The sequence below is a fragment of the Aotus nancymaae genome, unplaced genomic scaffold, assembly GCF_030222135.1.
Source record: "Aotus nancymaae isolate 86718 unplaced genomic scaffold, 86718_ANA_hifiasm-v0.15.2.pri h1tg000036l, whole genome shotgun sequence".
Classification (NCBI taxonomy): domain Eukaryota; kingdom Metazoa; phylum Chordata; class Mammalia; order Primates; family Aotidae; genus Aotus; species Aotus nancymaae.
In genome coordinates, this window is record NW_026988450.1 from 43,305,916 (window position 1) to 43,319,656 (window position 13,741).

The 13,741-nt window shown below is 39.0% G+C and overlaps 1 protein-coding gene across 8 annotated transcripts in view; it reads left to right on the forward strand.

Moving 5' to 3' along the window:
• The window catches only part of ESRP1 (epithelial splicing regulatory protein 1), a 62,960-nt gene that overhangs the window by 25,704 nt on the left and 23,515 nt on the right, over positions 1-13,741 (forward strand). For 4 of the 8 annotated variants that reach the window (XM_012437944.3, XM_012437941.2, XM_012437937.3 and 1 more), the window contains exons 10-13: positions 68-369; positions 3,551-3,769; positions 6,069-6,267; positions 9,809-9,974. In XM_012437944.3, coding sequence (XP_012293367.1) covers positions 68-369; positions 3,551-3,769; positions 6,069-6,267; positions 9,809-9,974 — 886 coding nt within the window. Of the gene's footprint in view, positions 1-67; positions 370-3,550; positions 3,770-6,068; positions 6,268-9,808; positions 9,979-13,741 lie in introns of those variants that run through there. The other 4 variants (XM_012437936.2, XM_012437939.3, XM_012437943.2 and 1 more) reach the window with 2 other exon arrangements.

Sequence of the window (13,741 nt, forward strand, 5' to 3'; positions counted from 1 at the left end):
TTTAAAATCAGTGACGTTGATGTCTTAACTATTTCTCTTCCTGCTTCTTAATATTTGTTTTCCCTAGGTACTTCCAATGAGGTAGCCCAGTTTCTCTCCAAGGAAAATCAAGTCATTGTCCGCATGCGGGGGCTCCCTTTCACAGCCACAGCTGAAGAAGTGGTGGCCTTCTTTGGACAGCATTGCCCTATTACTGGGGGAAAAGAAGGCATCCTCTTTGTCACCTACCCAGATGGTAGGCCAACAGGGGATGCTTTTGTCCTCTTTGCTTGTGAGGAATATGCACAGAACGCGTTGAGGAAGCATAAAGACTTGTTGGGTAAAAGATACATTGAACTCTTCAGGAGCACAGCAGCTGAAGTTCAGCAGGTTGGTTTCTAAAAACTGAGTATGTTCTACCTTTGCATTAATTTCTGTTCTTTATCTCTGAAAATCCTACATTACTCATTTTAAAATAAAACTGGTAAAATACTGAAAGTTTAACTGCATGAAAGTAGTCTTGATTCTATAATCAAGAGATAGCTGCTGTTATCCTGTACACACACAGAAAACATACTATGTATTTTTACAGAAATGAGAAACTGCTATAGCTGGATTTTTGTATTCTGTTTTAAAACTATATCTTGAAAGCTTACCCATGTCTGAAAAGTTTCATCTTTAAATATCTCATGAAAGTGCATACTTCAGAAATTCCTCTAGTGTATACTTATATTGCTTTTTTTCTCTATCATAAGAAATTTCTATGTAAAATGCTTATAAAATTTTCGTCAGTTTGATTTCTATAGCATTGGATATAGAGTGTGAGCTTTAAAGATTTTTAATGGGTTGCCAAATGTTATTTCCCAAAAGGCTTTATCAGTTTCCTACCCTGCTGGTGAGCTCTGTTCTGTTTTCACTAGCTTTCAGCATTTTTTGTTTGTTTGTTTGTTTTTGAGACAGTCTTGCTCTGTCACCCAGGCAGGAGTGCAGTAGTGTAATCTCAGTTGACTGCAACTTCTGCCTCTCCAGTTCAAGCAATTCTCCTGCCTCAGCCTCCTGAGTAGTTGGGATTACAGGTGGCCGCCACCACACCCAGCTAATTTTTAAATTTGTAGTAGAGATGGAGTTTCGCCATGTTGACCAGGCTGGTCTCGAACTCCTGATCTCAGGTGATCCGCCCACCTCAACCTCCCAAAGTGCTGGGAATTACAGGCATGAGTCACCACTCCCAGCCACTTTTAGCATTTTTGAGACATAGAATGAGGCAATCACTTCCCCAAAATGTACTAAGATCCAGGCATGAAACCATTTAATGAATCTCAAGCTTTTCAACTGTTGATTTGCCAGCTGAACATGTCTTCAGGGTCAGTTTGCCTTTGTAGCATAAATGGTATAGACTGCTTTTCCAACTTGCTCTGTGTGTTCCATTGTAGAACAGTGATTCAAATGATTCCTTAGATCTGCTTTGTACATATTTAGGATACTTTATTTCTGTGAGTTCATCAGAGTTTTGTGTAACTTCTGCATCCCATTGTATGTTGTGATTTTAAATAATTGTGCAATGTTAAGAACTTCTTTACCTACTAGAATGTCAAAATAATTTTTAGACTTAAAAAAGTATAGGTGAAGTTCTAAATTATTTTTGTGTTCCATTGTACTGGTACTCTTGAACCCTAAACTAGTTGCATCCTTACAGTCCAAAACTTAAATCTGGCCAGGCACAGTGGCTCATACCTGTAATCCTAGCACTTTAGGAGACCAAGATGGGTGGATTGCCTAAGCTCAGGAGTTCGAAACCGGCCTGGGCAACACAGTAAAACCCTGTCTCTACTAAAAAGACAAAAAAATTAGCCAGGCATGGCGGCGTGCACCTGTAGTCCCAGCTATGTGGGAGACTAAGGCAGGAGAATCGCTTGAACCCAGGAGGCGGAGGTTGCAGTGAGTCAAGATCGCGCCACTGCACTCCAGCCTGGGTGACAGAGCAAGACTCCGTCTCCAAAAAAAAAAAAAAAAAAATTAAATCTATACCTTTTTGGAAATGTTATAGGTTCTGAATCTCTAAAATGTGCTTGAGGTTTCAAACAGTGCACACATTCTTCCCAAATCAAGAGAAAAAATTCAAGATTTTGTTTCAGATCTTTACTTGGAAGAAGAGTTTGTTTTATGAAATTGTGGCACAGAATAAGCTACCCCAGGGTCTGGGCTACTGTGTGTTGGTTTGGCAATAGCATAGGCTGCCTCTCTATGATTCTACTATGAGTTGCTTTTGGGTGTAGATTCTCTCTACCTCTCCATCTCTCCTGATTTATTTAACAAGTTTTCAACTAGTCATAGACTCTTCCACTGTGTTCATCATTTTATTCAATAAATATTTGAGCACCTCTTAAGTGGCAGGTATTATGAGATGCTTCACCATTTCCTGTCCTGACTTTGTCTATCCTTTCACTAATTTTCTATTCTTGTTCTTCTGATGCTTTTGCTGTGTCTGGATTGTTTGTATAATTTTTTTATTATTAATGTCTTCGTGTCTCTCATGGCATCTCTCTGGTGGTGCTATTTGATTTTTGTCCCCTCTTCCTCAGATAGCAACTGAGCAGGGTGTGAATGGGGAACTTAGTGCATGTTTTGGGGAGGGGTTATTGATTTTTCTATATTGTCAGTTTATGGGATCTTAAAGGCTACATTGATTAAATTGCTCATAAAACCTGCAGACACCACAGATGGCATTTGCCTAAGGACTTCTAGTATTATGAACTAGTTGGCATGCTCTAAGACAAAAGTGGACAAGAGCCTTATAATATGAGTGTTGCCTAAGGGCAGTCTTGTGTCCAAAATCCGCCTGACCTATCATCATCCATTTCCAAGATAGCTGAATTCCATGAATCTAGAAGATATTCAAGATCTTCTGTCCTACCACTGTCTCAAATTCACTTGGAAACTAAATTACTATTCATCTTTATGGTCACCCAGTGATTCTTTTCAGTTCTTTATATCCAGCCATTCTGTCTTGTGCTGTTATTCAGCATTATATTTTAATTTCCAAAGTCATTGTTTGCCCTGTGATTCCTTTACTGGATCATTCTCTATTTCTTGGGTTTGGAGGTGGAGTATAAAGGTAATGAGGGGAATACCATGTACTTAGTGAAATTATATCTAATGAATTGCTACCAAAGTTCACGTATAGTGATATGTCCAGAATTGTATAAAAGCAGCAGATTTTAGGGATACTGGTCCCTCGGTAGATAGTGATACATTGTTCCAGGTAGACACTAAGTGTTTAAGTGTTTTGTGCTGTGTGTGGTGTACACCCCACCGTGTATTTGACAAAAAATGAGTATCATGCTTTCCCTGATGAAATGCATGAATCCCTTTCTCCATCATCACTTCTCAAACTTGCATGTACTTCTGAATCACTTGAAGATTTAGTTCAGATGAAGATTCATACTTATTAGGTCTGGAGTGAAGCTGGACACTGCATTTCTCACGAGCTTCCCAGTGATGCCATTGCTGATCTGCAGAAAGCAGGGGAGTAGCATAGCTCTAAATCACTTCTGTTTTGCTTTGAGTACAGGTGCTGAATCGATTCTCCTCGGCCCCTCTCATTCCACTTCCAGCCCCTCCCATTATTCCAGTACTACCTCAGCAATTTGTGCCCCCTACAAATGTTAGAGACTGTATACGCCTTCGAGGTCTTCCCTATGCAGCCACAATTGAGGACATCCTGGATTTCCTGGGGGAGTTCGCCACAGATATTCGTACTCATGGGGTTCACATGGTTTTGAATCACCAGGTAAGAAAGACACTTAGTGGAAAACTTACTCCTTTTTCTCATTATCAAAGACTAATATTAGATATTAGTCTTTGATAAATAAAATTAGTCTTAGATAAATTACTTACATCTGATTAAAAAGTACATAGTCTCTGTGTAGTGACATTTGGCTAAAGAGAAGGAAAAAGAAAAAAAGGTACATAGTCCTCAGTTACATACTGAGTATTTAAGGAAAGATTTAACTGTAAATACAAGAGGTCTTTAGAATGAACTGAAAGTAATGCTATCATTAGTATAATAATTCAAATTCAGCTTTGATTCCTTCATCGCATATATCCATCACATTATCAGTAGCATCAAGTAGGCACCACATATATTATCAGTCTTGATACAATTTTTCTTATTGCAACTATTCAGCTCAGCAGCTCTGCTATGGTGTTATAACAATCATGGATGATATTTTAACAAATAAGCATATCTGTGTTCTAGAATATTTTGTATCCATAGACTGTTTAGAACTGGCTTGTGTCATGTTAGACACATATACATGTTAGACATCAAATTACATTCAGTAGGAAACAAAGTCAGTGAGGACTTAATATTCGCACCACCTAGAAAAAACAGTATGTGTGGGTCATAATAGGCTCTCAAATGTATTAATGAAAGAATTGCTGAGAAGCCTGCATCAATCTAATTGAATTATTCAGTATGCAAATGTAAAGTATTTCCTGGATTATTGTCACCTGTTTTCTGGTTAAAGAAAATTATATTTGCTGGAAAATTTAACAGTATTTTGTGCTGTCATAAGGAGGATAAAATTCTACAAACCCATAAGCCAGGTAGTTCTAATTGAAACTTTGGAACTCTTTATTAAATGCAAAGCTGTATTAATTTTTGAAAATGCTTTCTGAGGATTAAGGGTTGAATATAGGCTTATATTGAAAATACTGATTTTTTTCCCCTAAATTGCTAATTTCTCACATTTTCTTTTCACTTGGAGATTTGTTCACTTTTGTAACTGTAATCTTGTCTCACTAGAAAGCATATACCATTGGATACGAGGAATCCGAAAACATCCTGAGCCCTTGCCTTCTATACCAGTTTTCTACATCAGCGCATGCTCATTCTAAATCTTCAGTCAATATTAATATTATACAACTTTTACCTGAGCCTCTCGGCATGCTTCACTTTAAATAAAATTGCCCACATTTAAGCATCACCAGGGAGTTATTTGGTTTCTTTATTGAGTCACCACTTCTGATAACCCAGGGCCATTACTCTTTGATTAACAACAGTAGACAGATTTGTCTCTCTTTGACCCATGTGACCTATTGTGATTACACTTGGGAAAAGGTTCTCAGATGATGGACATGCTCTTAGCTGCCTTAAAGATATTAGGTTTCCATTTTGGACTGGGCTTGTTGCTAGTTTCCCTGGTATGGTAACTCTAATGGTAACTTGCGTGGTATAATTTCACAGTCCTTAAGAGACTTTTTGAGAAAACCATAAAATAAGAAAGTAGTCATATAAGCTGATTGTGTCTTTTTCTCCCCCATAAAACATTCATGCTTCATAAAACTAAGGTGTTTTAGCTCTGTGAAACAGAAATCTACAGGTTTGCTTTGAAGTAGGAGATTTTAGCAAGCTATTACCAATAGAAAATGTTTATTAGTAACACCTGTTTGACTAAGGTGGTGCTGTCAGAAAGGAGGTGAGAGAAGGGCTCCCAAGCAAAGCCGATGATACAACCATCACTGGGCCTTGCAGTTCCCAAATTCCCTGCCCCCAGGCCACATTCCAACCTAGGCCTCAGAGATGAGGAAAGAGTGAAAGGGATATGCCAGGTCAGTGATGGACCGGAATTGAGAGCCGAAAGAGAACACTGGTTTGTTCAGTTTCCTGTAGGAGGGTACCTAAAGCTCTAGTGCTGGTTCTGTTACTAGCTTTTCTCAATCGAATGAGATTTAATTGAATTTTTTAGAAGAGAAGAAAAACTAATATACCGTCATATATTTTGAAAACGCAGTCATTAGGAGACCCTTTTAAGACCTTGTATATCTATTACTAATTAACAGAAATGAAAAAGGCTCATTTTCGGCTATGAGCTCTCAAAACTGTTTCTTAAAGGTTTTGTTGGCCATTCTGGTGATCAGGTGATTAAATGTTAAGTCAGGTTTCAGCAGATCACACCGTCACCCGGATTTTATGGCTAAAATGTCTGTATTATGGGTGATTGTTACTTTGCATGTTTTGTAAGCAACCATTTCCTTGTTGAAGGAGACAGTCTCCTTTTGTTTTTATTCTTCCCCCACACACTCAGGGCCGCCCATCAGGAGATGCCTTTATCCAGATGAAGTCTGCGGACAGAGCATTTATGGCTGCACAGAAGTGTCATAAAAAAACCATGAAGGACAGATATGTTGAAGTCTTTCAGTGTTCAGCTGAGGAGATGAACTTTGTGTTAATGGGGGGCACTTTAAATCGAAATGGCTTATCCCCACCGCCATGTAAGTTACCATGTAAGTTTTTCTTGGGTCTTGGCGCTACTCTACGCTATATGCTGGTAGGTGCTTAAGCTGCTTTCATAACTTTCTGTGCCCCTGGTTCTTTCTGAGGCAAGTGAGGTGGTTATGTAAGGCTCTCCCATCTGTAATCGGTAATATGTGGTAATCATTTAAGACCTTGGTTGTGGACACCCATAATTAGAGATGCTACAAAAACTTCCTTTCAAATTATATTCCTGCTTTTCCAGTGATAAGCACTTGATTTCTGAAGCTTAGTGTGCTCCAGATAAGCACTGACTCTGGGAGGCAACCTGGCTATATAGATATTTTAGTATGCATTTATAAATAAAATAAGTATGGCTGGATTCTTTTTCTTTTTTAAAACATACTAACCTTTAAGAAGGGCAGTTTGATGCACATGTTGCATTTAACTTTTTTAGCATCAAGAATTTTTTGAACATTGTTGACCATTTCTATTGCTCTCCAGGATATCTGGAATGAGCAAGTTAGCCAAAAAATAAAAATAAATGCATAAATAAATTAGCCAAAGTTTCCATTGGATCACAGGATCAGTGCTTAATTTCAAGCCATGCTCTTGCTCATTGGCACCTGGGTGCAAGCCATCTGGAATCCTGTTTGAGGGGAATAAGCCCTGTAGTCTAGAGACTAAGTTCTAGTTAGTGAATGAGGAACATACAGGGATCTGATGTTAAAATTTGAGTCTTTTATACAATTTCTCCTTTAAGTAAGATGTACCTTCTTAGGCCTGTTGGGTATGTTTAAAGTATACAGTATTTGGCATGAAGTTCTAAGAAAGTAAACTGGATTATATGCTTGATTCCAATAAAGTGGGGGGTTTGGGCACCTCAATTTCTAATAAGATGGACCTATACTAATAACCTTGTTTGGTAAAGTATTATTTGTAGAACATTCAGTGGGGCTTAATCCTTTTTTTTTTCTTTTGAATTTCTAAATGCTAATATTCCATTTACCTGCTGCTTGCTGTCGGTGAATATCTTAGAGTTGATCATTAATGAGTATGAAATTTTGGAAATTTATAATTGGGTTAAGAGATCTTATATATCTCCAAAAAAAATTCACATAAGAGTATAATTCTATACCTTTGATTACCTTTAATACTTACCAAAAATGATGACAAACATTTAGCCATTGTCTTTTTAGTAGAAGAGTTCAGTTTTTAAAAAACAAAATTCCAATTTTTACATAACTAATACCTGTTCTACTGGACTTTTTTTTTTATGCCAACACACTTTAGGTGGTTGCCTAGTTAGTTATACAATATCCACAAAACTTACAGAAATTGCTTTTTTTTTAAGAAAAAAAATGGAATCTCACTCTGTCACCCAGGCTGGAGTGCAGTGGCATGATCTTGGCTCAGTGCAACCTCCACCTTCCAGGTTCAAGTGATTCTCCTGCCTCAGCCTCCAGAGTAGCTGGGACTACAGGTGCGTGCCACCACGCCCAACTAATTTTGTATTTTTAGTAGAGATGGGGTTTCACTATGTTGGCCAGGCTGGTCTCGAGCTCCTGACCTCATGATCCGCCTGCCTTGGCCTCCCAAAGTGCTAGGATTACAGGTGTGAGCCATTGTGCCTGGCCCAGAAATTGCATGTTTTTAAAAAAATCTAATCTCAAGTACTAAAGCAGTTAAGTAGTTATCATTCCCCACTGAAGAGTTTCTTGTTAAATTTGACCAAAAAAGTTACCAAAGTCTTCTTGATATTTTAAAGTTTGTTACCTTACTTTATTAAGAAGGAACATTTTATGATTAACTTCATGTTTGTAGTCTGTGCATATATGCTACTCTCCTTTAGATATATAAGAGCAGCTATCCTTGACTGGGCACAGTGGCTTATGCCTGTAATCCCAGCACTTTAGAAGGCAGAGGCAGGTAGATCACCTGAAGTCAGGAGTTTGAGACCAGCCTGGCCAAGAAGGTGAAACCCCATTTCTACTAAAAATACAAAAAGTTAGCCAAGAGTGGTGGTGCGCCTGTAATCCCAGCTACTGAGGCAGGAGAATTGCTTGAATGTGGGAGGCAAAGGTTGCCGTGAGCTGAGATCGTGCCACTGCACTCCAGTCTGGGTGACAAAGGAAGATTCTGTCTTAAAAAAAAAAAAAAGCTAGCCTTTTGTTTGAAGAATGCCCAAAATATCTCATCTCAGCCCAATCTATTTGATTATCAAAATTTCTACCTTTCTTTGTTTTGAAGCTGAACAGACTACCTACTATGTGTGTTTGTCTTACTGGTATGAGTCACTCTTCTGTAATGAATTGCTTGATAATTTTGAAATCAGAATATGAGCACAGGCTGTATAACTTTCTGTAAGACTTAGGTGCCTCATTTTGTATTGTTGGTCTTTCTTTTGGTTCTTCAAGTCCAGGGATTATAATTTAAAAGTTTATCTAACATTTAGTGCAGTTTTTGATGAGTATGAAATAAGCACCCAAGTTAAATATGAGATCAATATGTTTGTCTTTGGTCTATATGCCCATGTTTAGCTTGCTGTCTTATTCATCTCCATGGGAATGTAGAAATTCATAAGAACAAAAGACAATTTAAAGTCAGCTTGGAGATTTTCATGGGAAAAAGTTACCCCTTGGGCCTCTGCTGATTGCAGAATATGGTGGTTCTAGGTATGAAGCTTAAAGTCAGGGAACCCATATTCATTCAGCATCTCAACCTAACTCTTCTATTGGGTATAGATGGCCCAGATAGTTGTATTCATCCCACAAGTGAAAGCTAGTGACCAGCCGCTGGTCTGTTTCTAAACCTGGAAGATGTTGGATGACCAAAAGACAAAGGAGTTAGGGCCCAAGTTTTAATTTAATCTGGGCCAGCTTTTTATTAGTTGACTCCCAGGAAAACTTAGGCATCATTTCCTTGGGGACTATTTCCCAAGTTGCATTTTTTTCTTTTTAAAGGTCTGAAAATAAGTATTAGCATCCAAGCCCATCATGTGGGTTGCCTTTAGGTGAGAATAATGCAGAGTTGATCTACTCATTCCTTTTCGGTCAGTTCTTTTTGGCACAGTCTATGCTTTGATCTAGTACATGGTCGTGGCCAAGAGAGGTTTATCACAACACTTTTCATTTGATGCTGTACTGATGGGTAGATAACAAAATGAAGTAGAAGCATAATTTAAAATTTAAAATATCTAGTAGCCTCTAGTTTGAAACTTATTCTAAATGTCAGTTCCATGTTTCTTTGCTCTGAGAGTTGGTTTGTAGTAACTGGCACTCAGCATAAGAGAAAACATGGTGCTGTGAAATGGTTGAGAAGACATGAAAATCCACTTGATGTTGGTTTTTCCGAATTTCAGGCTAAGAACTGTTTTTTAGGTTGACAGGTGGTGGCGTTAGGGATTACTTCTATGTGTTAATTATATAATCAAAAAGAAATTGCTTGGGATGGCATAAAGAACTGTGGTCTCTTTCTTTAAAATGTATAAATAGAACAGTGACTGGTTTTAGCGCTAGCACACACACGTCAACCATTACAAACATGGCTCAAACGCTCTCTTTGCTTTTCTAGGCCTGTCTCCTCCCTCCTACACATTTCCAGCTCCTGCTGCAGTTATTCCTACAGAAGCTATTTATCAGCCCTCTGTGATTTTGAATCCACGAGCACTGCAGCCCTCCACAGCGTACTACCCAGCAGGCACTCAACTCTTCATGAACTACACAGCATACTATCCCAGGTAAGGCTCTGAGAGAAGTGGAAACCAGGGGCAGAAACAAAGGACTCCTTTGATAGCCAGTGCCCGAGCTCACAAAACAATGTTATCTGCCATGTTGCAGGTTAGCATGGCAGCCCACAGCCTCTGGTCATATCTCTGACCAAGAAGGTTGTTTCAAGATGAAGCAAAAGAAGTTTAGTTTTTAACTGTATACTGACAGCATGAGCTTTTAGATCGCCTATGTGTACAGCTTTCCTTTCTCACTCCTCCTGTCATAGGACCCTAAGTGAGTAGTGCTGCAATCACTGCAGTAGGGTGGCAGTATCAGATGAATGAATCATAAAACAGGAAAATTCATAACAAGAGCAACGGTATATATGAATTCATGTCACTGCACAGTGAATAAAAACTGTTGCTGTAAATATTCCAGGGCTTATATTCTTTTCCTTCTAAATCTTTAAACAAATCTATAAACCAATCCAGAATTAGATTATTTAGTGTTTTCTTAGAGTATTTTAAGTCCATCTTTTTAGCTGTGTTCAATTTCTGGGACATAGCATACTAGGGTATAATGGACAGAATATTGTCAGTCTGGGAGTTGGGAGACTGCAGTGTTAGCTTCTTCCCAAGCTATTTGGACAAAATATTTTGAGTGCATACACGAACATGTAAGTGAGACTTTTAATAAGTGTCTTGGACCTAACCTGTCTGATCCTACAGTTACGTTGCATTGTATTTTTCTTCTCTGTCCAGTATAGAGTTTTCCACTAGGGAGGAAGAGAGTTGGGGGGTATCATAGTAACAGGCAAGTTTGTAGCCACTTTTAATTAGGTTTTTTAAAATTTTGTTAGGAGTTTTTAAAAACATTAATGCTATTGAAAATATTCTTTATTCTACTGGAGAAGAAAAATAAAAAGGCTGTGACAGTTGTCAGCTAACTCTCTTTTGAAGGTTTAAAAAGGACAAGAAGCACGAGTAACTGTTCATGATGGAATACTGTGCTAGACACTTAGCTCAACCCCAATCTGCCATCCTCTCTGGACCCTGTGATAATGGCATATGTCATCAGAATGTCAGGAATGGAATCCTTTGTGCCTCTGAATGTCTGCCAGAGTTCTTGTACCTATAGTATAATTGCAGAATATCTGCTTCCATCACTACCTGCCATCTGAGCAGTGGTACAGGAAGGAGTTTCTTGGAAATGAGACCATGAATCTTGAATTGAAGCCCCAAAGGCAGAAGGAACTCACATTTATGGCTTAATAGCGCCTATGATTTTGGATCTGGGCCTGTAGGTTAATTTTTTTTTTTCTACCAGTAGTTTTAAAATTTGTAATGTGCTCATTATGAAGTCTGAGTATAGGAGTATAGTGTGTAAAAGACTCCCATTTTATGCACCTCTGAGTTTAGAAGTAATCATTATTAACAGTTTAGTAATATATACACATGTGTGCTTCCAAATAATGTGGCATCTTAACATATATTATCTAGTTGTTCCTTGTTCTTTTTTTAAAACCGAAAAATGTGTCAGTGACTTCTTCTGTGTATATTTTCCTCATTCTTGTAACTTCCTTATAATGTCCAAAGAGTAAAAAATATCATAATTTAAGTTTCTTTATTTGTAGACCTCGGTACTTTTAATTTTTCTCTGTTAAAGCTCATGTTGATGTTTAAACACTTGATTCTCCCTCCCCCTCCCTGTCTCTCCTCTCTCTCCTCTCTCCCCTCTCTCCCCCCTCTCCCCCTCTCCCCCTCTCCCCCTCTCCCCCTCTCCCCTTGTCTCCCTCTCCCCTTTTTTTTTTTACCCCCACTATAGATGGGTTTTGCCCGGGCTGGTCTCAAACTCCTGGGCTCAAGTGATCCGCCTGCTTCGGCCCCCCAAAGTGCTGGAGTTACAGGGGACATGCTTATATTTCTGTAAGACAGTTTTAGAGAAGTGGAATTTTAAAATTGAAGGTCATGTGCATTATATTTAAGCTAATACTTCCAATCCCCTAGAGTGTTGTTTTATTTTACATTTCCCCACTTTTAGTGAAATTACCCATATAAAAACATGAAAGTATTCAAACATGAGAATTATATGCTCTTTATGCTGCAAATCTGATATGATTAAAAAAGCATATGCCAAAGATATTTTATAATTTTGATAGACAAACAATTTCTAACCTTAATAACTATTGTGTGTTTGAGGCTATTAAAAACCTTTGTTAGGTAGATGCTCAAGTATGCTTTGGCCTCTACTCTGATAAGTGGAAACAGCATATTCTAGGGATATTATTATTATTATTATTATTTTTTTTTTTTTTTTTTTTTTTTTGAGACGGAGTTTCGCTCTTGTTACCCAGGCTGGAGTGCAATGGCGCAATCTCGGCTCACCGCAACCTCCACCTCCTGGGTTCAGGCAATTCTCCTGCCTCAGCCTCCTGAGTAGCTGTGATTACAGGCACGCGCCACTATGCCCAGCTAATTTTTTGTGTTTTTAGTAGAGACGGGGTTTCACCATGTTGACCAGGATGGTCTCAATCTCTTGACCTCGTGATCCACCCACCTTGGCCTCCCAAAGTGCTGGGATTACAGGCTTGAGCCACCATGCCCGGCCTCTAGGGATATTATTAATTAAAAGCTCTTGTGTTTTTCTTTATTTTAAAATTTCCTCTATTTAAAAAAAAGCCGTAAGTGATGGGTTATGCCTGTAATCTCAGCACTTTGGGAAGCTAAGGTGGGAGGATCACTGGAAGCCAGGAGTTAGACACCAGCCTGAGTCTCAAAGTGAGACCCCCATCTCCACAAAAAATAAAAATAAAAAACTGTCTGGGCAGGGTGTCTCACACCTGTAATCCCAGCACTTTAGGAGGCTGAGATGGGCAGATCACTTGAGGTCAGGAATTTGAGACCAGCCTGGCAAAGATGATGAAACTCCATCTACTAAAAAATACAAAAATCAGCTGGGCGTTTTTGGGGGGTATCTATAATCCCAGCTACTAGGGAGGCTTAGGCAGGAGAATTGCTTGAACCTGGCGGGGCGGAGGCTGCAATAAGCCAAGATCCTGCCACAGCACTCCAGCCTGGGCATCAGAGTGAGACTCCATCTCAAAAAAATAAATAATAAAAATAAATGGTCCAAGCGCAGTGGCTCACACCTGTATTCCCAGCACTTTGAGATGCCTAGGCGGGCAGATTACGAGGTCAGAAATTAGAGACCAGCCTGGCCAATACGGTGAAACCCCGTCTCTACTAAGAGTACAAAAATTAGCCAGGTGTGGTAGCGCATGCCTATAGTCCCAGCGACTCATGAGGCTGAGGCAGAAGAATCACTTGAACCTGCGAGGTGGAGGTTGCAGTGAGCCGAGATTGCACCACTGCACTCTAGCCTGGGCAACAGAGCAAATCTCCATCTCAAAAAAAATAAATACAAACAAGGCTGTCACCACAGCATCTTGAAGAGCAGGTAAAATGAGAGTATGTATCCCTCACATGGTTTTGTTTACTCTATGGGATTTTCACCCTCTTCTCTCCCTCAGAGTACGGTTTCAATTAACCAGTGACCCCTACCTTAGCCTTAGGCAGAAAAGAATTAGAAGGGCTTTCCATTCTTGTCCTTTCTGATTATCAGTACAAAATCACTTACATCACATCTTTTCTCTTTCATTACATCAAGCCCTACCTTTTCTTCTGACCTCTCATTTTTCTCAGAAGAGAATGTTCTTTGCATCAAAGCTGTTGCATAGGTGAGAGACATGCTGATTCTTCACAGACACAATGATATGCCTTTCATATGACACCATAAA